General features: G+C 45.6%; 2 protein-coding genes across 9 annotated transcripts in view; one reads left to right on the forward strand and one right to left on the reverse strand.

Moving 5' to 3' along the window:
- MAPKAPK3 (MAPK activated protein kinase 3) overlaps positions 1-27,337 on the reverse strand; it is a 135,156-nt gene that overhangs the window by 41,853 nt on the left and 65,966 nt on the right. For 6 of the 8 annotated variants that reach the window (XM_075514058.1, XM_075514057.1, XM_075514059.1 and 3 more), the window contains one exon: positions 7,132-7,475. In XM_075514058.1, the coding sequence (XP_075370173.1) occupies positions 7,132-7,356 (225 nt within the window). In that variant the 5' untranslated portion in view covers positions 7,357-7,475. Of the gene's footprint in view, positions 1-7,131; positions 7,476-8,508; positions 8,635-16,971; positions 17,046-27,337 lie in introns of those variants that run through there. The other 2 variants (XM_075514062.1, XM_075514061.1) reach the window with 2 other exon arrangements.
- CISH (cytokine inducible SH2 containing protein) lies at positions 17,322-24,760 on the forward strand. Its single transcript, XM_075514541.1, has 3 exons — positions 17,322-18,114; positions 22,716-22,942; positions 23,406-24,760. Exons 1-3 carry the CDS (start codon positions 18,068-18,070, stop codon positions 23,906-23,908), a joined length of 777 nt encoding a protein of 258 aa, XP_075370656.1. The 5' UTR covers positions 17,322-18,067; the 3' UTR covers positions 23,909-24,760.

A 27,337-nucleotide genomic window follows, 5' to 3' on the forward strand; every position in this document is an offset into this window, starting at 1 on the left:
CATGAATGTCGCCACGTCTTCTTACAGTATAAGAACCACAACGCAAACAGTTCAAACAACTCCACTGCGCCCAAAGAAAGGAGGATAGCTACACAGACAGCTGTACTGTTGCTATTAGAATATTACACATGATCCTGAAGTCTGGCATTCTAAAGACATATTTAACATGGAAAAATTCCATAACAAGGGAACATATACGCATCATATGAGAAATGGAAACTTTTTCAGGGCCAAGTAAATAGTAACTGCAAAAACATTTAGGGATGCAAAATGTTGCATATGATTATGTAAATAAATCAGTAATTGTATCTTTTTTTTTAATAAAAATAATCACTGTATACAGTTAAGAGATTAACAGAAAACAGTCTTTATACGCAAGAGATTCATCTATTAACTTTCTCAAATTCAAATTGGCTCTTGCTCCCAATGACAGTGACATCTTCCTTCTCTATGCTTCCCATGAATTTATCACAGCATGAAGATAATATCTTTTTTTCTGTTGAGACTTAACTGGCAGCAAGCTATCATGAGAAGTCATTTATTCCCAGACCAGGCTGCTTTTACACAGGGTGCTACCACAGACAGAGAAAAATATACTAAAGAAAAAAATATGCGTGTGAGCTGTGACATTCAGGTGTGGCCTTGATTCTTCTCAAATTATAAAAGATGTTATCAGGTTTTTCCAGTCTGGGCATCTCTCTAGATGGTATTACTGTAAGCAAATGAGGCTGAAGTACACTTGTCTTGTAAATGAACTTTAAAATTCTTGCTTATTGTTCCCTTGCACTAAAGCTGATTTGCAAAATCCGGTTATCTGTAATCAGACTCCCAGATAGCAGGAATCAGCAAGGTTCTACTTTAGTTAAATGGAATAGAAGGATTTAGACTCTAAAGGGAGGAGAGAGAGAGAAAGAGAAGGGTCTTCTAGTCCAGAGAGGGTGTCAAGTGATTAGTCGTGCCTGACCGATAACACACATGTGCTCTCCCTTTAAGCACCTTCCTTGCAGTTGAAGTAAGACATGTATCTATAATACTTTCTCAGATCTTTGAACCTGGGTGAAGGCAGGGGAACACACCTTGATCTTCCCGAGCTTTGCTGCTATACAATAGAATCATTAAGGTTGGAAAAGACCTCTAAGATCATCTAGTCCAACCGTCAAGTCAGGCTATAACCTGTGCCAGCTTGCTAGTAGACTGGAAGAGAACACAGATGGTGCAAAGTAGCATCAACATAGCTTGTTTTTTTCAAGATGACTTAATGGTTTATAGCATTTGCCTTTCTGTTTGCACTTTGTAGGCTTAATGAACTACCATTGAGCCTAGTAAGAATTTACTACACATGGTTTTATTATTTCAGACCAAGCCCTTTTTTTTTTTTTTTTAATGATTTGCTGTATTTCAAATAAGGAGAAGACCAGTCAAGAATGTCAAATCTTCAAAGTAGATTGATAAAGTCCACCTTTTTTAAATTAACGAGTTCAGCTGACACTCTGGAAGGTGCCATTCTGGCCCAAATACGTACAAAGTGCTGAAAGACTCAGGTCTTGAATGACTCACTGGTTTAAAAACAATTCTTGTAGCAGTAGAAACGACCCACTTTTTAATCGACTGAATGTTATTTTAGGTATTTTATGCATATTTACGTAATACTTACCAAGATTGGCACTGAAGGATAAAATTCAAGGACCAGTCTCATGCTATCCATATTTTAGGTACTCCTCCATACACTGGGGGCTGCCATTTAACTAGAACTTTTCTGAACTCATATTCATTCTACGCTGTATCTGGCTTTGATCTACAACACATAGCTCCTGGAGTTTATTACTCATACTCAGCTGTGTTACTGACACTGAATTCACTGTAACATGAGATAAACCAGTATAAATAGGCTGCAGGAAACGTGGTAGGTAAGAGGGAACTACAGAATACTTTACCAGAAAGTGCTAATTTCCTCCTGAAACATACAATCACTCCAGTAAAGCAAGAGCTCCTTCATCCTGCACAAAACATAACCAACAATTACACTTGGTTCCCCTGAATTCCCACCACAGTGCTAGCTTAGTACAACATTATTCTTCCTTATTCTAAAAATGTGGAAATGTTTCATTCCTAATCTGTCATAATTTTCTTCTCTTCTAAAAATGCAATCTATAGCATCTAAAAAGCTTGTTAACATTTCCTATGTTACAATCAATCATCAGCCTAAAATAACCTTCACTTTCACTGTATGCATTGCCTTCTCCACTGCTGCATTTTCTTCCTTGATCATCATCTTATTTCAGGCAATAAACAGGGTATTTTAAAAGTATTGGCTGTTTAGATAACTTGCAAAACAAATACTTTGGACTGTACAGTCTTGCATTTGTGAGCAATCATGACCTGACTTCAGGGTATACTAAGTGAAAACAGACTATCCAGCAATTACATGATGTAGTATTATTTAACATAATCAGAAACATTACAATTGAGTGAGAGGCAGAAACATAGCTCAAGACTAAATTAGGGTGATGCAGAATGACTGTCTTTCTCCACATCAACTGCGCTTTGGAAAGCAGAACAACATTCTCTATATAGCCCTATGTCCCAAGAACCATTTTGGGAATGATTTCTTCGCAAAATTTCTTTCTCCATTACCTTCTTTCCTTCCTTCTGAGCATAAAGTTATGCTAATACTCTTTTGGATAACAGTAGAGCCTCCTACTCTACGATTATCATCTATATCATTCACCAAAAGTTCCTTAAATCTAAAAGGCAAGGAGCCTGTTCCTTTTTGTGTTTGCTTTTTGCTTTATTTAACATTCGGGCTTCACCTATTTGTCTTCAAATCAGCAAGTCACATACACTGTATTGTTGGCACTTAGCAGCACAGGACATTTTCCATGAGGCCAGGTCATGGCTTAACTCACTATTTATTCTAGAAGATAAGACCTATGAACTAGGAGGTCCATTCATATATACTCTGCCTTAACTCAGAAGTCCCAGATGACTGGAAGGGAGCCGCAGTATAGGGCGCATATGCACAGTGCTTAGGGGAGAAGCACTTTACAACTGCTATGCTGTATTCAGGAGAGTTTTCATATCAAAAGTACCAATACACTCATAACCAATGTACTTTGTTTTCCTGAAGTTCCAGCGGTCTTTGTTTTGCTGCTATGCCTCAATTGTCCTTCCTTTTCTTCTCCTGGAAAGGAGCAACATTGGTTTATGGCAGGTGAATAGTATACCAACAACATGTAACACTCTTTCTGTGTCCTGAATCATCCACCAAAATCCTGAAGCTGCAGATGCAGAGAAGTCCCAATAATCCAGCAGAATGCTCTCTAGCTCTCTTTTCTTGATCCCAACTCTGTCTGAGCCCTTTCTACCATCTTTCACAAAAATAAAGTAGGTCATCAAATCCATTGAAATATTATTTTGACACCACTTAGCAGGAATTTGTGCCCAAAAAAAGAAAAAGTAGTGAGGGAAAAAAAGAACGAACAAGGAACTGTACATTGGGGGTTTTTTTAATGGGAGGCAAGTCCCAGGAGTCCACATTTATCCTCACAGGTAGGTAGTCAGCTATTTTGGTCTCCTCCTCTCCCTAAAAACAGGGAGGAGTGTGAAAAACTCAGAGAACACTCAGGCTGATGACAGTGTTAAAGGAGTGGAGGTTAAATTTTAGCCCCAAAAGGTAAAGTGAACAGAAGGGGGCAGGCTGGCAAAGAAGAGATAAAAATAGAAGAGTGACTAGACTTCACTTGACTGCTATTTCTGCATCAACTATGGAAAGAGATGTGAGAAGGTTTTCTATTTGCAAGGGGGAGACTAAAACATAGTTGCCTTCTAGAAGGCCACAGTCCTGCACAGCAGTTTTGTTTATGCTTCTACTTTTCTAAATCCCTGCATTCTCACTATTTGGAAACAGTGCTGTTCAGCCAAAATGTCATTATGCATCTAAGTGAGTAACCAGATTAGACTTTCTGGAGCAGGACAGCAATGCGTGTGGCATTTCAATCTAGCAGAAACAAAGCTGACAGCATATTGTAAAAGTGTGTAGCAAATCACAACGCCAAGCAGAGTAAACTAAGCCACATAATACTTTAGGAAAATAACCAAAGCCCTGCAGTATCTCTGAGAGGATGTCTTGTGTTTTCCCACTCTAAAATGATCAGTGAAATTCTAACTAGTTCCAATTACGGACACAGACTAAAGAAGACAACAGGGACCTCCCAATTACAGTATGTGGTGCCTGACTGACACATGGCTCTGGGGATGAATGTTTCTGCCTGTTCGAGCCCTTTCCTCTTGAGCACCTCAGTTAAAATTCCTTCCAGTGAGTAACTTCTATCCAGATCCTGGCTGTGCTGGCTTTGTTCCCATATAAAAGAAAACCTGCAGGCAGAAAGCAGTGCCATCTGCCAAGTCAGAAGCTGCTTTAATGGGCAAGTTTGGTGTGAAGGGGAACAGACTATTACGCTTCATCTTCAGCAGCAGGAGTGATGCTTTTCCTTTCCCAGGGGCAGGTTACAGTGAGCACACTCACGCCTGAAGTATTTGTCCATAAATATATGTAGATCTCAATGGATACTGCACAAGCAACCTCCAGAAAAAAATCCATCCAACATCCCTTTTCTCCTGTTCAACTTGCAATTCAATCTTTACATTTCTCTTTACCTATCAGACCAGTTGGTTTTTTCTGTGACAGCTTCATCAGCCTCCACTTTCTATTCCTGTAAGATAACCCCGCCATCACACCTAGGAAGTGTGAGCAGTGGAAAGGCAGAAACACCAAGGCCCTATTGTCCCTACACAGAGAATTCTGCACTGAAGCTGTTTCTGAACATTTTTTTTCCAAGTTTCTTGTCCCTTTTCCCTAACTGTTTTAACTAGATGGTTTGCTCTGAAGTCTTATCTGCAGCAGGCTTGGGACTTGCGTGGTCCAGTTCAGGTTTCATGAGAAACAATGGAAAAACTTCCTCTGAATATTTTCATCCTTGCAAGTATCTTCAGGGCTAGGAAAAGATCTTTCTATTCTTGCCAATTAACCAAGCACAGTTTTTATCCTTCCTTGTTGGGTAATCTTCTCATTAGACCATCTTTGGAAAGAATAGTGGATTCTCTCTGGGCTGCTGGCAGTTTTACTTAATTGCATATTTAACTTTTTATTCAGCACTTAAACCCATAATGATGAGAAATACATACACACAAGCAGCAAACTATTATCTGCCATTTAAACTCCCTAGAGAACTCACAAACATCTTAATATTTCTGCCCCTTTCAGAAGAAAAGCACACACATTCCAAAGCTGGGGGGGGGGGGGGGGGGGGTGTGACGAACACATATACAACATAATTTCAGTGATATATTAGCCATTACTGACAAAACTCCAGTTTTGGAAGGGGGGTGGTGCTTTGGTCCTTAATATATTTTAAAAGTTCTGAAAAAATCAGCTAACTCAATCAGTGCTAAACAGAAACTGGTATTAGAAGATCTACTATAGGTTCCTCTTCCCCATCAGGCAGAGGACATTCTGTCAAGGCACAACAACTTTACCACTCTTCTCCCCTTCCCCAACTCTGAGTGCTGAATAAAAAATATTTTACAGATGCTAGTATCCATAGGAATGTATTTCCTATTTGATTCCAGAGCTACAAAATTTGCTCTGGAACACACTTGTTGCCACTGGATTGTGCTCTGGAATGGCAACTTCTATTTTAAAATGCTTCCAGCCCTTATGACTGCAAAACCTTTGAAGTATGAATGGTATACAATCAGCAACAAAGCCACTGAACTCTTCAGAAACAGCAGAACAGCTTCAGTATTAACCATTATCCTTCATCACAGTATGCTAAGTATAGAAATTAATGTTGATAGCACTTCAGAAGGATCTGATTAATGGATCACCTCAGAGTTGTAAAAACCTGACACTCCCTTATGCAGGCACACAACGCCAGTACTTCCAGTCTGTTTGCCAAAACCTCCAGTTTCCCCATGATAAGCTTCTGCAAGTCAGCTACGTGAAGCTAGTACAAAAAACAGTGTGATAAAGAAAACGAGAGCATTGGAAACACGTGAATTAATCAGCATGCTATTGTATTATAAGCTTTTCTAGTTCCTCTATTAAAAATCTTTTCAATACACAAAGCTACCAGATATTTCCCGTCTGTTCTGTCAAAGTGCAAATCCCCTTTGCTGGGGATTGCAGTTCTAGCTTGGTAAGACCATATCCAGACCTTGGCAGACATTCCAGCTGACCACTAGCAGATTTGTCCTGCTGTCAGCAAACATGGAGTGTGAGGTTTACGAAAAGAAAGGGTACCTGAAAGCCTTCTAGGCATCGCAACTAATCAGATTAATACCAGCAAGGACTCGGTAACATTCTTAAGTAATTCTCATGACAATTACTTCAGCTGGTTTTCAGTCTTACCATACAGAACCATCCTGTTCTCATTTGAGCTGCTTTTTTCTAACGATGTGGTTTAAAAACATCAGGGAAATCTTCAAGTTTAAAAGCTGTAGCGCAAAAGGCTACTAAGCTTTATGTTCTCTAATGAATGGTTATTGCTCCATTTATTTAAGTGGTACTTATCACCATAAATACCTACTGAATTTACTTGCCAATACTGGTGTAATCAGTGCTTTCCCAGGTAATACCCTCTGTAACTGAATCACAAAAATAGAAAGGAGAATAAGTGAGTAAGCAACTAGAAATGCCCCTTAAGAAAAGTCTTCAAAGGGAGGAAAGCCTGAAGACCAATGAACATTTAAATACTTCCCAGTTTAGGCCTATTTCACTGCACAAGATCCAAAATAGTTTCCTTCCCAAGTATTGCATAATACGTCCATTCAAAATCTAGCAAGCTTTCTCACAGAACACACCAAGACACTGTTCTCTCCCCCACTTTTTTGTCTTTTAAATATGAACATGAGAATTTCACAGCTGATAACATTCTTCTGGAAACTCACGCAGAATATTCTGGAAAAGACTCAACTTTGGACTACAATGTTGTAAGTAATAGCAAACGTCTCCACATATTCAAATTCTTCATGCAGCACTCTTTGTGAAATGTAAGCAAACAGAACAGGGCTTTGGAAGTGAACTCTGGCCTCCAAACCATAAATAAGGAAAAAAAGAAAAAGCCTACATACCTTCAAGGCACATTTCTGGCCTGTCTCCTTGTTGAAACACTCCAGTACTTTGCCATTGATTCCTAACCCTAGCACCCGTTTGGAGAGTTTATAGTCATCTGTAACTGCATGTTTTTTTATCTCTAGTTTGACATGGGCCGCTCCCCCAGGCAAGGATTTCACGCTGCTCTTGCTATCCACATGACTCTCAGGCTGGGATTCCTGTTCACCTTCACTTTGTTCCATATCAGGGAAGAGTCTGAGATGACAGAGATACCCCACAGGGAATCTGTTGGGTACCCTCAGCAGAGTCCCTCTTAGGCGATCAAACCCAGTGCTTCAGTCCATTTGCTTGCCGTTTAGTCCTGAGTAAAAATGTAAATGAGTATTAGTAATTGATGTGAACTAACCATTCTCTCACCTAACCACTTTTCTCTCTTCCTTTCTTAACACAATGACCAGGCACTAGAGAGACCAAAAGTGGAGGTTCACCTCAGGAAAGCACACTTTGTTTAGCTTTACAGACCGATCACCCCAGTTCCAATATACACAGCTATCAGTCCGCAGTTATAAATTACAGCTTTTACTGCAACAAGTGCCTGCGCCAAGTGTTGGACTAAAATCTCACTCAGCTAAGCTCTGTACAACAGAAGAGAGATGGCCTCTGCTTCGAGGAGCTTATAAACCTACGTCTACAACTTGTTGCCTCAACATTTTGTGTAGAAATCCCCACAAAGGTCCCCTGCCTTATCCTGATACTCCAAGTTACGCAAGAGAACCACGAATATCTGGATTAAACCCCAGAGGGGTACTGCCTGGGCAGGCATCGGGCCTGATGCTGGTCCAGCGCTTACCAAATCGCTCAGGTCCACAGAGCGAGGGGCAGGTGCAGCATTACTGAGGGGACCATCGAACCACCTAAAAACTCGGGTACACGGAGATGCAACAGTGTGGCTCCCAAAGCCACGGAGCTGCCTGACACCACTGGGGACCAGAGGGCCTCTGGCTTATCAGGAGCGCAGCCCCGGGGGAGGTACCGGTGCCAGGGCATCCGAGCCCTGTTGACACGGCTGACCCACGAGCAGGCAAAGCACCACGGGGAGGCTGAGGGCCGTTCCTCACGCCGGCGGACTGCCGGGCCCGAGGCCTGCCCCGCAGACAGCCGCCCCGGGCGACGGAGCGGCTCCCTCAGTGAGGGGCAGCGGGGCGGCTCCCTCAGCCCCCCGCACTGCGAGGCAGAGGGCGGGAAAGCCCCGAGGCGGGAAAACCCTGAGGTGAGGTGAGGTGAGGTGAAGTGAGGCGAGGCGGGCCCCACGGCGCGCAGGGAGGCGGCGGCGGGACGACCGCCGGGGCGGTAGCGGGGGGCTCCACCGCCGGGCCCCGCCGAAGGACGGTTACCTGCCTGTGGCGGCGCGGCGCGGCCCCAGCCGAGGCTTCCCGGTGCGGAGTCCCGGAAGGCGGGGTTTGCCTGGGCCCGCCCCGACGCCCTGGGCAGGTGCGCACCGCCTCCCCCCCGCGCTGAGGGGAGGCCGCCGGCGGCGGGGCCCGAACCCGGGGGAACCGGCAGGTTCTCCCGGCGTCGGTCCGGTCCGGGCCACGCATGGGCCGAAGGGGGAGCGGGAGGCCCCGGCCGGAGCCGCCTCATCCCCCCCCCGTGGCTGCGTGGGGCAGAGCGGGCGGTACCCGGCGGTAGGTTCCCCGGGGAAGGACGAGCGGCTGGCGGGGAACATCCCCTGGCTAGGGCGGTGTTTTTAAGGCACCGGCCACGTTATTAATTTATCGGGGCAAACGGCCCTGCTAGAGGGGGAGTGGTGGGGGACGAAGCTGCCTCGGCGGCTCCGGGCTTGTGCCGCAGCGCGCCCGCGCGGTGGCGGGGCGGGGAGGCCCGGCCCAGCACGGCCCCTTCCCCCCGATCGCTCGTTTTAGGAGGGGGAAAGGATTGACACGTTCACTCTAAAACCTATTTTAAACAGTAAGGCTATTGCTATGGAGCAAAGCATTGAGACTCGGTACTGGACAGACCTCGATCCCTCAGGCACTATGGCTACCGAAACAGTCGGTGCTGTTATTAAAGGCGACCTTTTCTGCCAAATAAGCAGTCAGCATTTCTTTGCACTTTTGTATGCACAGTCAGGATATTAAAAGTGATGGTTCCCACAGCAACTGTCGCTCATCGCTGGCGCACAGAGTGTAGTTATAGGGATGTGAAATGCTGAGTTTTTCCTACATGTGAAGATGAGTCATGTATTGAAATGGAGCTGTATTTGTATCACTGGAAAGAGCTTAAAGTTCACATGCTTTACGAGTTAAAAATACATTTGTCATTTTACATAACATAATGGCATCTGGAGTTCTAGCGGTTAGGAAAATAATTAAAAGGGCTAATGAGTCCTTTCTCCAAGGGATAAAAAGTAGTTCAACTTAGCAGGATGCAGATCTGCAGCATATCGCCATGTGATGTGACGCTACAGCTATTCTGCCTCAGGTTTCCCTTCCAGGCTTTCAGCAGTTGAGCTACTGAAGGGCCCAGTCCCCTGATTCAGTTCACCTATTCTGGGCTAACCGAATCCCAGAGGAACACAGCTATTTCCAGCCTTTCCTTCTCAGGTTTGGCTTCCAGCCTGCTTAGGCTTTGCACCACCTCCCACTGTGGCAATCTCAGGGAAACGTATACAGAACTGCAAGCTCCCAGGTTGCAAACCTTCAATAACACTGTTCTGTAGTCAGCAGCTTGCTCTTATTTTCCTTCCCACGGCTTCTGCCTGTATTTGCTGTTTTATTTGTCCTGGATGGTAATTTCCTTCTCTGTGCAACAGGTAACTACAGCCCTCTTCCCAGCTCACAGTCACTGGGGGCCAGACCCTTCAGAAAACTTCTAAATCTCTCAGCTCTCTTCTGTATTTTATAATTTGAGAAATATAACTCGCTCACACCAATTTGTAGCTCCCATTCCCAGCCCCACTTCTGATCTTTCCATGTAACCCTTACACAAAAGTCTATGGCTGACCAAAGCAAGCAGAAGTTACAATGGCTACCACATTAAAGCTAACAGAAGACAATTTATGGCCCTATTCTGGGAAATATGAAACGTCACAAAAATTCCAAACAGATGTCTACTTACGGGGTTGCTATTTTTTACAGAGTGTGTCAGAAGCAAGGAATTTCATTAAGAAATTATGACTCTTTCTAACTACTACAAGAATGAGTTTCTACAAAATAAGCTTTGCATGGAAAGAAAGGAGGAAAGATGAGGGAATAAAACAGGTTTCTTCTGTGTGTAGTTGGTTCTACACGTCTCAGTTATGAACAGTCTCCCACTGAGAAGAGTTCAACTGGTAGGATACAAAACACATTTTTCAAGTCACTGCTTGAAACGGTATCTTACTGAAAGCTATGCTTGTTTGGGTTCACTACTCAATATTGTCTATGTATGCTCTTAGCAAAGTTCACTGTTTTACCAGCAACCAGTAGTAAGTTTAAACAGGGCAAAGACCTTAAAAATCCAGTGTGAAACATGGTTAATAAGGCCTTACACCAACCCTCTGCTAATTTCACCCACCATAAACTCCGAAAAGGCCTTTCCAGCACCAGCCCAAGTATCAAATAGCCTCACTGTACACAAGGATGACCACAGCTGAGGAACAAAAAGCAAATACATTCCCTTGCTTTTTGTGTTCATATTTTGTCTTAGATAGGCTGTCTGAGCACAAAGCATATCTCTACCCCAGGCAAAACACGAATATCATGTGCAGAAAGTCTTTAAAACCAGTGACAAAGACAGTATTTCTCAGTATCTTTGCAACAGAGTGTTTTCACAAGTAACAAGGTGGCAATCTGGTACTGTAAGTAACAGCCAACAGTATCCTGTGCTCTTGTACTAAACTTCTAAATGGCTTCCACCGGACATCTCTCCTGATTTTGCTTAGCTGATGCTTTTTATTCGGTGTTATTCTGACCACGCTGGGCAGCCCCACAGCAGTCTGGTTTGGGTGCTGCACTCGGGCAACGACTCTGCTCTAGTGACCTGGTGTGGTGCCTTAGGTGACTGCAAACCCATGCTGGGTACTCACTCCGAAGTTCCCGCACTTGTAAATCCAGGCCTTTGCAATCCACACACAGTTTGTACAGAGCCAAGAACATGAATTTGTACAATAGCCTTCTCTTAAGCTGCTTAAGGTTTTATAATTTCTCTGACAAGCTCTGGGGGAGGGACAAGGATGCTTGGAGTTAACACATCTTGGAGTTAACAACTGGGTTAACCATTTAGCCCCAACACCTCTGACATCCTAAGGCAAGCAAGTGCAGTGCGGTCACCTCGGCTGCAGTTGAACCCCTGTCTGGCTCTGGGAGCATTTCTCACAATGTCTGCTTTCAAATGCCGGTTGTAGCTCTCCCTGGGAATTACATCTCATGTGATCAAAAACTTACACTGCGGATCCTGCAGCTTCTCTTTGTGCTCGTGGCAGGTCGAGCTGCGTTAGCATCCTTTGGAGATACTGATGGAGGACGCGCTGACAGGCCCACTGCAGCTTATTGTGCCAGGGGACATCTTTCATTGAAAAAGATGTTTTTATTTATTTATTGATGTTTGCTTTTTGAAGTTTTAAAAAAAACAGTACTATTACAGGATAAGAGCCCACTATGGCAAAAGTTCTTTCATCCTCACAAAAATCCCTAAAACTGTAAATTAAATATTAATCCTGTTTTTACCAAAAATCCCCAACAGCAAAAACACAAAACAACTTATTTCAAGACAGAATTTAGTAGCTCAGCTATGCCTGCCTTGCCCCAAAATAGAAGAGTAGCTTATAGGAGAAAATAACCAAACAGTAAGGCCCTAATCTTGCAATACACTTTGGGGCAGCAGCCCCGTGTCTCTAAGCTAGTGTGTTAACCCTGCAAAGCTTCATATTTTAGCCAACACGCAGTTTGGATACGCTGTTCCTGATTTTGTCGTGTCTTGGATATCACAGATACCTGGTTTACACACAGAGAGCACTACTGTTTAAATACAGAAGGTTAATTTTGGCTATCCCACTGGGTATTTTCACTGCCTTTTTGCTATGCTGTAGCAATTCAATAACAGTAATATCTGGGATCAAAGACATTTCAGACTTTCAAATATCTCATTTCTTAACAAAAATGAAACGAAGTATTGCGTTTTCTCTCATCTGGAGAGCTAGGAAAGCTGATGTCATCAAAGGTTCTTTGAGGGATGGCATATTTTGGAGGAGTGATACTTACCTGAATGCTACAGTTACCCGAGTTTATATACAAAAGTGATTTTCACAGAGGTTAGCCCTTTGATAGCAATGTCTTGTGGAAATCAATATCAGCTACAATAAAGAAAATATCACCATCAGCTGAAAATATAGTGACTTCTTTTTCTGAAACATTGCTTCCTCTGAGTAACAGCTATATATTTTTTCTGGTGTTATGAGAAATCCACTCTCTGGGATGCATTATATAGATGTCACCAAAGAGAAAACCCTCTGTATTGTCAGGTTGAAGGGAAGACACAGCTTTGTCTGATTGGGCAGTTGCAACAATCTTATTAAAGCTCTCAGGAAGTTCTTCAGAAACTGCGTCTGTGGTATTAAAAGAAAGAAAGGGCAGCTTTATAGAGCAATACTGTGATATGAAGGAGAAGAAAATAAGCTTCTTGGAGCATCTTTACTTTAGTCTGTCATGTACGCAGTGGTCTGAAACAGAGACTATACACATGGTTTTTCGCCTGTCTTTCAGTTCTGCTCTGGAGGTGTCTGTCTCAGACTTCTCAAAAAGAAAAAAAAAAACAAGAAGAAAGAAAAGCCCGACAACAAGCCAGAAAGTGAAATAGTTTCTATTACCCGTACAACTAGGAAAGCTCATCAACAAACAGCCTGGCTCCTTTCTCTCTGTTGCTAAGGAAAAAAAACCAGGTTTATAGAGCTCTGTCGTAGACAATTATGTCTACCTGATGCTTTGTGATCACCAAACTAGAACAACTCTCTTTTATTCTCAACACCCTCTGCCCTGACCTGGGATTAACCATATGGGATTAACCACAACATGGTTTCTAGAAAGAATTACAAATTCTAGCTATGAACCAGCTGCTAGTGAAGGAAAGGGCAAGAAGTGTCAAGAGCACCAGTCTCACAGTCTGGAGAGCGTGTCCTAATACCTGACTTAGTTCCTCAAGATTACTTCCTCCCTGTTAGCACATACTCAGCAGGTATTTTTCTATAGAAATACAGAAAAGGGTAGGACACTTGCTTTTATAATCCTGGACTCAGACACCTTATTACAGATACCTTGTCTTGGTCATTGAGAAGGTTTTGGGAGGCTCCATCCCTGCTCCTCCACTGAGGGTTTCTGTCCGGGGATCTTAGAGCAGAAGGAGCTCTGGGACACAGCTTATTTACAGAGGGAGTCAGAGACATATCGGTTGGATGTTTCCATTTCAGCAGAGAGGGGGGAAAAAAAAAAAGACACGGTTTTTCATAGAAGTATCATAAATCAAAAGCATCATAAATCTTCCAGTCTGTCTACAGAAGACGGTGCTTCATTTTATGCTGCAGTGGAGCACAAGAAATTAATCTCTCTCTTTCATTGAAAAAGATCCTGCAACTAATGGGTATGGCAACATTGTCTGACAGTCCTGGGGTGGCCTTCCAGGCCACTCAGGAATACAATTTTTGCAGAAACACAGCATTTGATACAAGCAGAAAAGTTCCTAACAGATGCCACACTGCAATCATCTTCTAGGTCACCACATGCTAGCAAGCCTAGGGACAACGAATATTGTGAGTTCCTTACAGTAACACCAAGGTATTTATTTGTAGCCCAAAATGAAGCCCGTTGCTGTCCTGCACATCCTACTTCTGCATGGAGCCAGCTCAGATGTCCCTGCATCCATGGCACAGCTCGCCCACACCCTGGAGGCTCCTCCGTTGCTCCACACCAGGTTGGGAAATCAAAACCACAACAGTAAGTTCATCACCCTCTGGTGTGTTGTTGATTACAGAAATTGGTGTCCCCTACTCAAATAACGAGATGGCCCATCTAAACGAGGAATAGATGCTTATTATTGTTAATGTTTGTTCCGTCACATACTATTCCTTACATTACAACACAGAGTAAGGGTCAGAGATGGCCTTACAGCCACACAGCAGCCGGAGGGGCAACTTTCTTTCAGTCTTTCATACACAAGCTTATAGTGAAGGTAAATCTAGTCTCCAGACACACAGAGCTCTCTCAAGAGTTATGATTTTGGGTGTCATTTTACATGTACACCAACTCTACAACATGATGGCAACGTCCACCTGTACAGCTGAAGCAGTGTAACTTACCCTCAGTGGAAAGGGGACTCTGGCCACCTGTCTTCTCAAACACACAGTTATCAGTAGATGGTGCTGTTGTGTTGGTGAACTTTCCTAAGGGACCAGCTGGCTCACGATTCCCGGGTTTTCTTACCTCCCTGACTTTACTGTGAGCTTCCTTTGGTACCTTTGATAACTAAAGCCTATCACTCAATGATGCCGCTCCACAATATTTCTTGTAACTGCCTCTGCAACGTCCTAATTCTTCAACACTGAACCCTGGAGAGGCATTTATATCGGTATAAACTGGGTTTAAACAACTAATTTGTTGGAAAGGCAGCAATTTATATTGACTGTGCACAAGGTAACCAACCGCACAAGGCCTGGGGCATTGGCAAATTGGGCACACTGTTCTGTCTCCTACTTAGGGCATTACCATGTGCATGAGGAATGCCAATGAGGGGCAAAAGGTTCAGGTAGAGCGATGAAGTACTGCTGAACACTCCTGACTTAAAACTGATCACCAGGCATTAGCCTAAATATTTTTTTGAGGTGGACCGCTAAAAAAGTTTCCAATAAAAATGAAAGCTCCTTTCATTAATTCTCATATACATTAGATACTTCAATTTAATGGTCATCTTTCAGGGTCCTGTAGGACTCATGAAAAGAGCGGCACGGATCTAGTGATTGCAGGTGGAAAACCACTGCATCAGAATGCAATGCATACCGAGTAACAGTGTCTGCACCAGTGTGAACACCTACACTGCCTCCACAGAGCAGAAATACAGAGCTGCCAACTGAGACCCATTTCTGCATGTGATGTTTCCACTGTACAGTTCTTAGCATTGCTTTCCTGCTCCGGAGATACAAATGGCTACTCAAACAACAGCACAGAGCCTGCACACAAGGACTTTTCCAGAAGAAGATCACTAGATGGAGCCCAATTCTAAGTAAAAACAAACACATAAAGATAGCTTCTCAGTGTCTGCGCTGGGCTGCCGCACTCCTGCCTTACGGCTACAGCTATGATCCGAGTGTCCCCTCCAAGGCTGAAGATGAAATACCTTCTGAACGTGCAGGTTAACTACAGTTTGCAGGAGACAGCAGCCACTTCCTACTCTCTAGTCCAGCTCTGTTCAAATCCATCGTGCTGCTGCACCACCAACGTAATAAGAGCTTTTAAATAATGCCGAATTTAGACCTGAAGGAGCACATGCACGCAGGCGTCCCCCTGCAACCCTGTGCAGGAACTCTGAGTATCTTTTGACTGTTGTGCTTGCTGTGCACAGAAAGGGTGAGGACTGAAATTCCTCTCTCCCCTGCTATCCCCTCGCCCCTCCTGTGTCATTTACACTATTCAGACGAAGCATCAGCTGAAGTCCGCCTTAGGATCAGAAGCAAACTGGTCAAGAGGGGCATGCACGATGACATTCCCATCCCTCTGGATACTTAGATGGCCCTCAGCACCTCTCTCGTTGAACGGCTCAGTATTATTAGTAGCGCTCATTACTGCACTGTCCCTGATGTAGTACAGCCAACGAACGGAAGCATGCAGAAGGCTAACCGGCTGCTAAATGAAACAGCAGGGAGTTAAAGGCTGAGTCAGGAGCTGAACATAGGCTTCCTGCTCTCGGGCTCATGTCCTGCCCATGAGAACATCCTTCTAACCTTACCCTTATCATCATCTCCCCCTTCCCTCCGCTTCCCTCCCGGCCCCATCCACTGTGGTTCTGAACAGCACAATTATTGCTAATATTTTTAAATATTCAACCTACTTCAATGGAGGTGACAGACAGCCCGCTCTCACATTCTCTCTTATCTCTGACATGTGAAGAAATGGCAACTCATGGCAGGAAAAGAATGATCAAGCTTTTGTTATAACGTGTTTAAAAATAAAAGGTTCGATAACCCCAAAAGTAACCGAAATATTTCCTCCTAGGGCACCCAGTTTTAACTTGACAATGATCTGTAAGTGCAGGACAAAATGGTGGCGGTGCAACCTTTTCCAGGAGACTTAGCCGAGCTGAAATCCAAATTCACAGGGGATTCCCAGATCCCAAGACATGGGGCCACCCTCTGCAGTGTGACAACGTGCTTTCGCTGTCCAGACTACAAGACACTGCAGCACGCCGTCCTCCCACGGACTGCGTTTCGCTGGAACGTGACCCGTTCCCTGCTAGGGCGGGCAGGGGACACTCCAGGGGAGCTGGGGCGGGAGGCGGGGAGGGCAGGGGCGGCTGCGGGGCGGCGGGGAGGGGACGGCAAGGGCAGCGGGCAGGGCAGGGCAGGGCAGGGCAGGGCAGGGGCGGCTGCCCCTCCCCGAGCCGCCGCTCCCTTGGCCCCGTTGCACCCCAGGGAAACGCCTGGTCTCCAGGTGCCTCGACCCCACGGCCTGCCACCTCCTCAGCGCCCGAGTGCACGAGGGCTCCTGCGACCCGGAGAGAGGCTGAAACCGAGAAGGGCGTTAACACTCAGTTTTAAGAACCACAAATACAAAGCACAGCGACAAACGCATACAGATAAATGGAAATACGCGAACAGATAAAGGAATGCTGCAGACGGACTGCGGGGGACGCGGGGAGCTCGGCGGGAGCCCAGGCGGCCGCCGGGGGCTGACCCTCCTCCGCGCTCCCTCCGCGCCGGGCGGCCCCGCGCATGCGGCGGGCGGGGGCGGCGGCGGCCCCGCCCATTGGCGGGCGGGGGCGGCGCCCATTGGCGGGCGGGCGGGCGGCGGCGGCGGCGCCCATTGGCAGCGCCCGGCGCGGCGGCCCCGCGTTCCTGGAAAGTTCTTGGAAATGGATCAAAGCCGTTTCCGCGAACGCGCGCGGCGGCGGCTCCGCGCCCGCCCCGCCCCGCCCCGCCCCCCCGGCCCGGCCCGGCCCGGCCCGGCCCGGCCGCCTCCCGCCCCCCGCCTCCCGCTCCCTCCCCCGGCGAGCGGCGCTGACATCAACGCGGCCGTTATGGCCCGGCTATTTATACCTTCCCTCTTTTTTTTTTTTTTCCCCCCGCGTGGCTGATATCGGAAGAGTGATGCGAATACAATGCGATTCCAGGAATCCCTCACTTCCTGGAACAGATTAAAAGGGGCAAACAAAAGATTACTTAGTAGGCTGGGTTTTTTCTCGGAGCTTCATTACTTCTGGAGTCAGGGCACGAGCAGGTCGCTGCTCCGCCGGCTCTCCCCCCAAGCGCTCGGGGAGACGTTATTTATTGGTACCTATTTATTATTGCTTCGGAGCGCTCTGAATTTTTTTCTAAAAGATTGCTCTGAAGGAAGATTATTTCCGCTTTAAGCATATGTAATTTCCATTTTCTCTGGTTATTTTTAAAACTTTTTTTGTCGTTTTCTGAAAAGCAGAACAAGACGACATTCTTTTCTAAAAGCACTGGGACTGCACACGTTTTCCTGGCCAAAGTCGCTGAACAATCGGCAAAGTCTTTCCCGGCAGCCTGACTCGCTTCTGCTCGGCTGCTGCCGGCTCTGAAACACAACCCGCTGCGGCAGGGCTTTGCTGGGGCTCTCCAGCCTTCTCTAACCTGAACCCCTAACTAGAGGCTGGAACTAGCCGGCTCCTTCGGGAAGCAAAGAAAAAGGAGGCGAGAAGGAAAAAAGAGAAGAGGAGAGCAGAGAGATTTCCCACCTTCCTGAAGACTTAATGCTTTTCCCTTGGTCCAGGAGTGACATGATCCTCTGTGTTCAGGGGTAAGATACTTTGCAGCCTTCTTTTAAAAGCTGTGGTTTGATAATTGTAATTAGTAAGATTCTCTGGGACAGTTTTTCAGCTGGTGTGAGTTGCCATGTGTGATCGTACTGGAACGGGAATGACTTACGCTGGCCGAGCGCTCAGTTGTGCCTGTGTGTCCTCTGTGTCCGCTTTTGAGATTCCACGGCCAAAGCCATAGGACCATGAAGTATTCCTGATTTCCGTGTTTTCTATTGCTGAAAAACTACATGGTACTCAAAGTCTTTGGGGGGTAAAAATTAGTAAAAACTTGGAGTGTGTTAACCAGTGGTGTGAGTGCAGCACCAGCGGGGCCACAAACTCGAGACCGTAGGTGTTCTCTAATGTCCCGGTGGAAACAAACTGCTTACAGGGAAAAACTTCCCAGGAGTTCAGACGTTTTTGTCTATTTCTAAGTAAGTCGTTAATGCTAAACACATAATTTCCTCTTTCTATCGCTGTTCTGGGTAAGATGAAATGTATGTACCTATGCACGGACTTACCCATACACAGCGTTCTGTAGAATGAAGGCCATAGGGGGTACATATATAGTTACACCACCTTTGTTCAGTAAAACAGGTAACATCCAAGTCCCTTCTCTGGTACTGGTGTGCTGGCATTTCAGTGTCTGTATGATCAGCTAGATCATCAACATGCGTAAATACCTGGGCTGCAGGAATCACCCAGCATTTTTACACATGCTGCATATTTGGAAAGTGTCAGCAGTTGTTTCAGCCCGAGCCATAACGTCAGTATTGCCCATCCCTCCTGCCCTCAGCGGATTTTCCTCAGAGGCAATGCATTTGCCTTGCCTGCTTTAAATGACTAAAGCACGGGGATTTTCTGCCGTTTTCCCCCAAAATCTGTTCCACAAACAAGCAGAGCTCATGCTTACCAATACTTTCCTACTACTCAAATGGGTTTGTTTTCACTCTCGTTTTCAGTCTACTGCTGCGATTCCTATAGCCACGGCGAAGGGAATTCATTTTTCAACTTAGGCTTTGTGAAACCCTTATCTGAAGCTTTTCTCCAGGGTTAACATACCAGAGCTACTGCTTCCCTTCACCCACTAAGAACTTGTTATGTAGCCAGATGTGTAGATGGTTGCTTCTGAGTATCTTTTTTTGTTGCTCAGTTTTCATTATCCTCCAGGATTTCATATATCCTGCACTCCATACTCTTGCCTCCTATTCAGACCACGCTCCCATGGGAGTCTCAGGATGTGGCTGATGGAAGGGAGAGCAGCTCAACACACTTTTTCTTGTACTATTTGTACTGCGTTACAAAGTTTTAGCTTATCAGCAAAGTAACTGCAAAGCTAACACTAAGTGGTATCAGACATATCTGATTCTCTTGAACTTTCTTGGCTTTCCAAGGCTTTTTGAAACACTAATTGCCAAAGCACAGGGAAGTTCATTTGCTGTTTCTCTCGAGACTCCACACAGGCTACCAGCTAGACATGCCAAATTTTATATATTTGTTTTCTTCCTCATTGCAGCTGTTGTACTGACACTTTATTCTGTTCAGTCCTGAACCTCCACACCTCTCCTCTACTTTCTTTCTTACAAGCACTAATTATTTTCAAATACTTACTTTGCCCCATTAAACGGGTGACTTTTTCATGTCAGTGTACCTTTTTCAACATGTCCTTATCCCAGCAAACTCTTGTTATCCCTCTTGCAAATGTACTTGCATGAAAAGTTGCAGTCTGCCATTACTCGCTGATCCCTCTGCTCTCCCTTTCCTGTGCTCGGAGCTGCTCTGGTCACAGCAGCAGCTCCTTTTCCTTCAACCTATGTACAAAGTTGTTTAGGACACCAGCACCTCCCAGCCTATGAGAATTTCTAATCCCACCGTGCTCCTTTGAGACTACAGCTGCACTAGGACTTTCTGTACAGGGAGAGAGGGGCGTAAGGCAGGTATATAGAAGGAAAATAGGAAGAGTATAAGCATGGCCCTTCTCTGGTTGCAGTGGAAGAATCTCCACAGTGACTGCACGGGGTTTGGGCTCCTTCAGCTTCAGGTGGCAGAAAGTGTAAGGCAGCGGAGAGCGAGCACAGTGGGAAACCTCCTCTCAAGTACACGGGCTCTGCTTCAGAGAGACCCACAGTGGCTCTATAAAAGAAACCTACTGACAAAAGTTGAAAACTACTGACATAGTTGATGTGTCTTTTGGAGGACTGAACTGTGAACTGGTACAGCCCTTGCAATTAACAACTTTCTGCAATGAAACGGGAGTACATTTCCCCACGTACCTTTGCTATCTCTCCCTTCCTTCCCAGTCTCTTAGCCAATTCCTAATTTCCTCTCCAAAGTAGGTATATAAAAAGAAAAAAAAGTAGTTCTATGCTAGGAACGAGAAAAATCTTGTGTTGAAAACCTTTCCCAAAGGGTAGGCCAGAAAAATGTTCCAGGAGAAAACAAGTTCAGAGAGATGTGGAATTTGGACTGCAGTATTCAAGTTCTGAGGAGTCAGTGGGCAGTGCAGGACTGATTTTACTTAACAGTGGTCACAGTCTTTTTCAGCTCAGTGAACAGTCAGTATAAGAATGCACCCGAGAGAGAATGCTTGTCAACAGTCCTGTGTAACACCCTTGTTGCACAGTGCGAGCTACTGTATTAGGTTCAGTACAGTGAAGGATCTGTTTTCTAGTCCTCCGTGCTCAAAAAGGGGAGAATTGGGAATCTCCTCTCCCCAAGAAGGCAGGTAGCTAGACGTTTGTGAAGACCATGACATTAAGAGGGAGACATCCAAATATGTTTAAAAATGCAGCCCTCAACACCTACAAATGTAGCTCAGGTGGGACTTAAAGGAGAACTCAGAGGTTTCCCAACAGTCATCTCCAGGTATAAAAGTATATTCAGATCCACTGTTCTGTGAAAGCCACTGAAAGCAGTCCCTGTGATCAAGGGTGCCTGGTGAAGATAAGGGCCAGCGATCACTTTTATTAGGTTTGGCTTCCTACCCATGAATAGAAATTAAGAAATGCAGATCAAATGCCATGAATGCCAAGTAGATATCCTGCTTCTGAAATGTGATTTGACAAATGGAAAAAGGAAGAATGTTCTTTTCTAAATATCAACAGAACAGTGGGGTTTTGCCATGTATTGCATGGGCAAGAAGTGTCTCTCCGTAGATTCAATTTTACCAGTGGTTTTACAAAAACCTTACTCCACTACCTTATGTGGTTTTATTAGAAATGCAGTGTCATGGAACTGATCGTGGCTCTCACTCACAAATCATTATGAAGTTATTTTCAGGTTATCTCTAACCTACTTATCCCCTAAGTCCCTTCTTCCTACTGCCCATCCCATACCTGCGACTCAGCAGTTTGAGAAGGTGGAGTGCAGCTATGATCAGGTGCAGATCAGTTTACATTTATGTATGTCCCTAAAGTGTCACTGTTCACATAAAGCACAGAGAAGGAGCAATATCAGAAGGGAAGTGCTTATGACTTCAGAGTCTCCTTCCGCTTCTCTCTTCAGTGATGTGGGAGGAGGTGGCTGCTGCCTTTGCAATCACCATCAGCTCCAATGGTGCTGCGATGGTCTCACGTTGAGGACTGCATTGTGTTTCTCTGGAAGCTCAGCCATCTTTTATGTTAAGTGTCTGAAAGAATGTCTCAAGCAAGTGAGTGCATGTGGGGGATAAAACACAGGACATGCAGCAGTACAGGGCACACAAAGGCAAAGAGCCCAGAAGAAAAGACAGAAACTAATGTTTTTGCTCAGGAGATTGCCTGGGAACGAAGACTTCCCTGGCCCCCAACATCCATCCTCCCCCTGGAGCTCTGCTTTCCTTTAGGAATCTCCATACTGCAGAGAAGGAGCACCCCTGGCCATGAGAGCTCCAGGCTTTGTCAAACTGCACGTAGATGCTGAATGGCTACACTAATGCTCTCTTCAGGCCACAGAGGGATTAATGTTCATAGCAGCCCAGTCATGGCAGAACCTCCTTCTGCTGTAATCCTGCAGGGATTACAGTCGCACTGAGATTTCCATCGTGTCGTTGAACGCTAGGGTTTGTGTAGTGCACAGGCGTGGCTAAAACAAGAATTTCCATTATTCTACTACAAGATCAGCTCGCCCTGAGTTCTAACAGACGCATTTGGGATCAGGTCAACCTTGAGCAGAAAGCGGGTAGGACAAAACCCAAGCTATTGCCCATTCTGCTTCTGATTATATTACAGTAAATGACTACTAAACCCACTGGCACAAAAAGAAATGCTCCAATGTTGTAATGAGGTCAGTGAAGCTGTAATGCTGCTATGAACCTTATTGCCTCTGAAACTACCTATTAAAAGGCAACATCTAAAAATATCAGGTTTCAAATCAACGTAAATTGCAAGACAGACCACCTTTTACAAGGCAAAAGAGGCCAACTCTCTCTCCCTGTTTCTAAGGGCTCATCTTTAGCTGTGTAATCCCCCCCCCCCCCCGCCTCTCTCTGTTTGAAACATAATCATATTGAGGATCCGTTTATAAAAGATAACGTGTTGTAGTACAACGTAGCATGCACTGAACAGACACTGCAACCTATTTCAAGGCAAGGAAAAATAGCAGAGTGTGCCCTTCATTTCAGACCTCATCCTTTGCTGGCGGAGGAAAAGATCAGGAGACTGTCACTCAGGGGCATTGCGGTGGATTTGTCGGAGCCGATCATGCAGCCTCTCCCAGTTATGGCCTTCCAGGAGGAGTCCGCGCCTGCCTTTGCAGCACCAGTTCCAGACAGCAACCCACCTCAGACACGAGACCCTGAAGAAGACCTTCTCTGCATTGCAAAAACCTTCTCCTATCTGCGGGAATCTGGTAAGGCTCCACTCACAAAGTCAAGGGGTCAGAAGGCTACAGGGAGCAGGGAGCCAACTCTGCAATCTGAGCTCCAGGAAGAATCTCCTGATCCCGCTTCAGATAGGAACCTGGTTCTGTCACAGCCACGGCTGACTCTTGTGGATGCAGCAAGTGTATTTTCAGTCTCTACAAACTTGTATCATGAAGTAATTTGTTACTAGTGTAAGCAAAAGCTGTGTCTTTTATAACTGAATCAGGAGAAAAAAGTTGCAAAAAGGCCCTTCTTTCTCTGTAAACTGCAGTAGCTGCAAAAGCAGTCATCCCCAGCCCGAGCCCCAGCACAGCAATGACAAGCTTAGGTAGGAAACCCTGGTTACTTCCCAAGCCCTGAACTCAGTAGGCTTCAAGGCTTCTCTAAATACACCGCCAGTCCTTTAATACATTCTTTCCCTAACAAGTTCTCTCCGGGATGCTTTTCCAGGTTGGTACTGGGGATCTATCACTGCCAGCGAGGCCAAGCAGCATCTCCAAAAGATGCCTGAGGGCACCTTCCTGGTACGGGACAGCACCCACCCCAGCTACCTGTTCACGCTCTCCGTCAAGACAAATAGAGGTCCCACCAACGTGCGCATCGAATACACTGACAGCAAGTTCCGGCTAGACTCAAACTACTTGTCCAAACCTCGCATCCTGGCCTTCCCAGATGTGGTCAGTCTTATCCAGCATTATGTCATGTCCTGCACAATGGAAAGCAAGAATGAGGCTCCTTACCCGCCTCCGTCTCCTCTACCTCCCATGCAGAAAGAGATGGCAGCAGCTGCGGTACACTTGAAACTCATCCGGCCGCTCAGCCGCAAAGACAACATCCCCAGTCTACAGCACCTGTGCCGGCTACGGATTAACAAGTCTACAGCCGACGTGGACCAGCTCCCTCTGCCTAGGCGGATGGGGGACTATTTGAAGCAATACCCTTTCCAACTCTGAGACACAGCTATTTTATCTCAGGCATGACAGACAGGGATAGAAATAAGAGAACTTTGTGTCTTTGTCCCGCTAAAGCGCGGCATCAGGTGGGCACAGAAAAGACCTGATTATCAGCCGAGACTGCATCCATCTTTCCTCTCCCCTTCTCTCTAAATCCATTCCAGCACCAGGGAGGAGTTGGTTGTTTCAGTGAACAACGGGACACAATCTGAGCTCTGAACCTCAGGCCGCGCCGATAGTGGCTGTGAGAAAGTGCTATAGGCATGTGCACACTACTTGAATTTCAGAGTTGCTGTGACACCGGAAATGTTAACATTGTTATTTTCGCTATTTATTTCCATGGCAGTTTCTCTCCTCATGGTATTTTAAAAGCACCTTTTACTTTATTGTTTTTTGTTTCTTTTTCTTTCGTGGAACTAGAGATAGAATAAAAGCTCCCAGCCCACTGGCAGCCAAAAATCTGTGGGAATTTGGATCTAGATTCACATCTAAATAGTACCTGTCTGAGCCTGTCCCTGTAGCAGGTCACAGGAGTCCACATCCAAGCTCCCCCAGACTCCTGGGGTATGTGGGACTCATATGACTGTATCTACACCCACCTCTACAGAGGTGAAGAATATTTTTTTTCTTCCTTAGCTACAGGGGGCTGGGTATCATAACCTCAAAGCACGTTGGTAGCAGCTTGTGCATCTCCCAGAGCTGCATGCTGCATCATAGGTTGTGGACAGGAGACTTCTTTGAGGAAGCCCTTCTTCCCTGAGAGCTCTAAGCAGAGATTCTCGATATTGAGCTTGGGCCAGAGAGCACTCATCCCGGTTTTTTTCACCTCTCCCATCTCCAAAGGAAGTTTGTGACAAAACATTTAGAAACAAGTAATCGGAAACCCAACTTTCTTATTTGCAGGCAGAGGGATTTGGGTTCAGACCACTCTGCATTTGGCTTGCGTTTTGAAAGTGCTGTTCCCTGACGTTGCCCTTGCCTTGTGAGACGTGGGGCAAGAACGAGGTCTCCTTCAGAGACAGCTCTGCTGAGCTGCACCAGAGACACGCGCAGCTTCAGGATATTTATTTATTTATTTCTGGGGGGTAACAAGTCAGAAGCATCTCAGCAGAAAGAGCTGTCCTTCCTCTCTGCTAGCGCAATGCCAAACTGCCAGTTGCTCTGCTTCTGCCAGCATTATTCACAAGCCACGTGGCTTCAATCAGAGCTAGGCTCTAGCACACACTGGAAACCACAATACAACTTTTCTGTTTGCCTAGGTCCAGACCTCTCCTCTCCCCTTCTCCGACTTGCATGTTATCCTTAATTAGATTTTTTGCTGTGGGTTTACTTCTCGCACCCCATCCCTTTCACACCCCTGCAAATGAAGCACAATGGCTCTCCCTTGCTCTTTTGCGGACGGGAGAGAGAAACAGCAGATGGGATCTGCCCAAAACCAAGCATAGGCAGAGACGTTGTCCCTTCCTCTTCATTCACATGACCCCATCACCTTCCCAGCCTGTAGGAGCCAGTCCATGCCACTGAGTGAGAGCAGAGAAGGGAACAGACAGGTCTAGAGAAACTATCTTTTGGCTTCTTTTGTCCCTAAGACCCCGTAACTTGATCAAGCATGAGCCAATGTTAAGGGTTCCTCGTTCATCCCTCCCTGGGACTCTCTCTCTAAGGCTCTGTAAATTAGAAGAGACAAATCCCAGCTATACCTGAGAGTTGAGAGAGGAGGTGGAAAAGGATGGGATGGTGACTCAGGAGACAAGCTCAAAAAATGGGCGGAGTTTCTTCCACCCTAACTTAAAGCTGCCCAAAGGGACAATATGGCCTGATGTCAGTGTCCTTTTTTTTTTTCCCCTCCACATTTATACAAGTTTGTGCTCTGGCAAGCTTTGTTTTTGATACTTTGACGATTGGCAGCGTGCATGTGTGACGTCAGGTTTGCTTTTTGTTATATCCTTCCCCCTTGCCCCAGTGGTAGCAACCGTGGGAAGGTACTGACTGAGAATGAAAACTTAGAAGGCAAAACAGAAAACTTCTTTTTTTTTTAATAATATAAACCATAAACCACTGAACAGGCTTCCTTTTATCCAAACACCTGTATCTGCCTGAGGACACTGGGAACAAGGAAACCACAGCTCTTCAAGGAGCAGCAGTGATCTCAGGAAGCCCATATGGTTTGGCCACAGGCTTGGTACCTACAGCATGTGAAAAATCAGTCTGAGAAGCGTATAGCAGGAAAGGGCAAGTTGTTCAGCTCTCTGAAACTTGCCTCCTCCTTGATCTTTTCTCTGTTGGGGGTAATGAGGAAATCAAGCTTGCAGGTTTGACCTCATTGCCCCAGGAGAGCCCAGCTAAAATGGCAGAAGCATGTAACAAGAATGAATGCCTGGTTAATCGCCCAGCAGGACGATGCAGAGGCTAAGCTGAAGACTGTAAGCTCATATGGGCAGGGACCATCTCTGTTACGTGTTTGTTCCACATCTAGCACAATAGGGTTCTCTAGGTGCTACTGCAATACAAAGAATAAACAATACAGTTACTCCAAAAAGTCAGTTTCTTCTATCTTGAGACAGTTTGTTAAAAATCATTTGACTTAGATTTTAAATAAACATTTTAAATATATTTTAAAGCCACTCGATGTAGAAGTCTCTGGTAAAATCCAAATGGATTAATTCATTTCCTATTCACAGAAATTCTCCCCAAGAAGACCAGACAAACTCTTGACCATTTTTTTCAAACAATACACAAAAACCTTTAACAAACAAAAAGCCTTTCAGATACTGGGAGAGTTAACACCAAAATCATCATCAGTGTGGGCCTGGTTTCTACCGCACACAGACGAGCAGCGGCAGACCCGAAGTCCCAAGTTACCAAGGGCTTAAGGAATGTTCTTTAATGATATAGAAAAACATAGGAATGATTTTTGTATTGCTTCTGTGCACCATAGAAAACCATTACAATCTAGGGGAAAGGAGATGGAATGTAAGTGGAAGTTTGGCAACTTGTTTACAGGAGGCTTCAAGCTGGCCCCAAAGAAAAATTCTGCTCACGGTAGTGTTGAAAGACGAGTTCATGAAAGGCAGACCATGCTTCAGACGTGAGACTCACGGCATCAGCTTTTTCCCCGTGTTCTGCTGCCGCTGGGCCTGTCTCCCCATATTTGCAGCCTGGCCCAGCACCCTTTCCCCTTCTCACCACCTCACGCGCCAGACACAGCAGGTGGGAAACCACCGGGGAGCTGGATCTGCCCTATGGTGTCAGCAGGAGACAGAGGCCACCCCATCTGTCCTAGCTCTGTGAAATGCAGGGAATACACTGCGGGAACCCCACTACTGGCACATGACTGCACTGTGGCCCCTTTGCACTCACTTCCCAGGAGAGATGCTCATGCCACAGCCCCCCCATCCTGCCCGAAGCAAGGTACGGTGTGCTCTCAAC

Source organism: Mycteria americana, chromosome 11, assembly GCF_035582795.1.
Source record: "Mycteria americana isolate JAX WOST 10 ecotype Jacksonville Zoo and Gardens chromosome 11, USCA_MyAme_1.0, whole genome shotgun sequence".
NCBI classification, from domain to species: domain Eukaryota; kingdom Metazoa; phylum Chordata; class Aves; order Ciconiiformes; family Ciconiidae; genus Mycteria; species Mycteria americana.

What these genes read in the sequence shown, in the direction of transcription:
- CISH (XM_075514541.1), top strand. Translation starts at nt 18,068, where the DNA reads ATGCTTTTCCCTTGGTCCAGGAGTGACATGATCCTCTGTGTTCAGGG. An exon ending in ATGATCCTCTGTGTTCAGGG is followed by an intron (nt 18,115 to 22,715) that starts GTAAGATACTTT and finishes CCTTCATTTCAG; the next exon opens with ACCTCATCCTTTGCTGGCGG. An exon ending in CTCCTATCTGCGGGAATCTG is followed by an intron (nt 22,943 to 23,405) that starts GTAAGGCTCCAC and finishes ATGCTTTTCCAG; the next exon opens with GTTGGTACTGGGGATCTATC.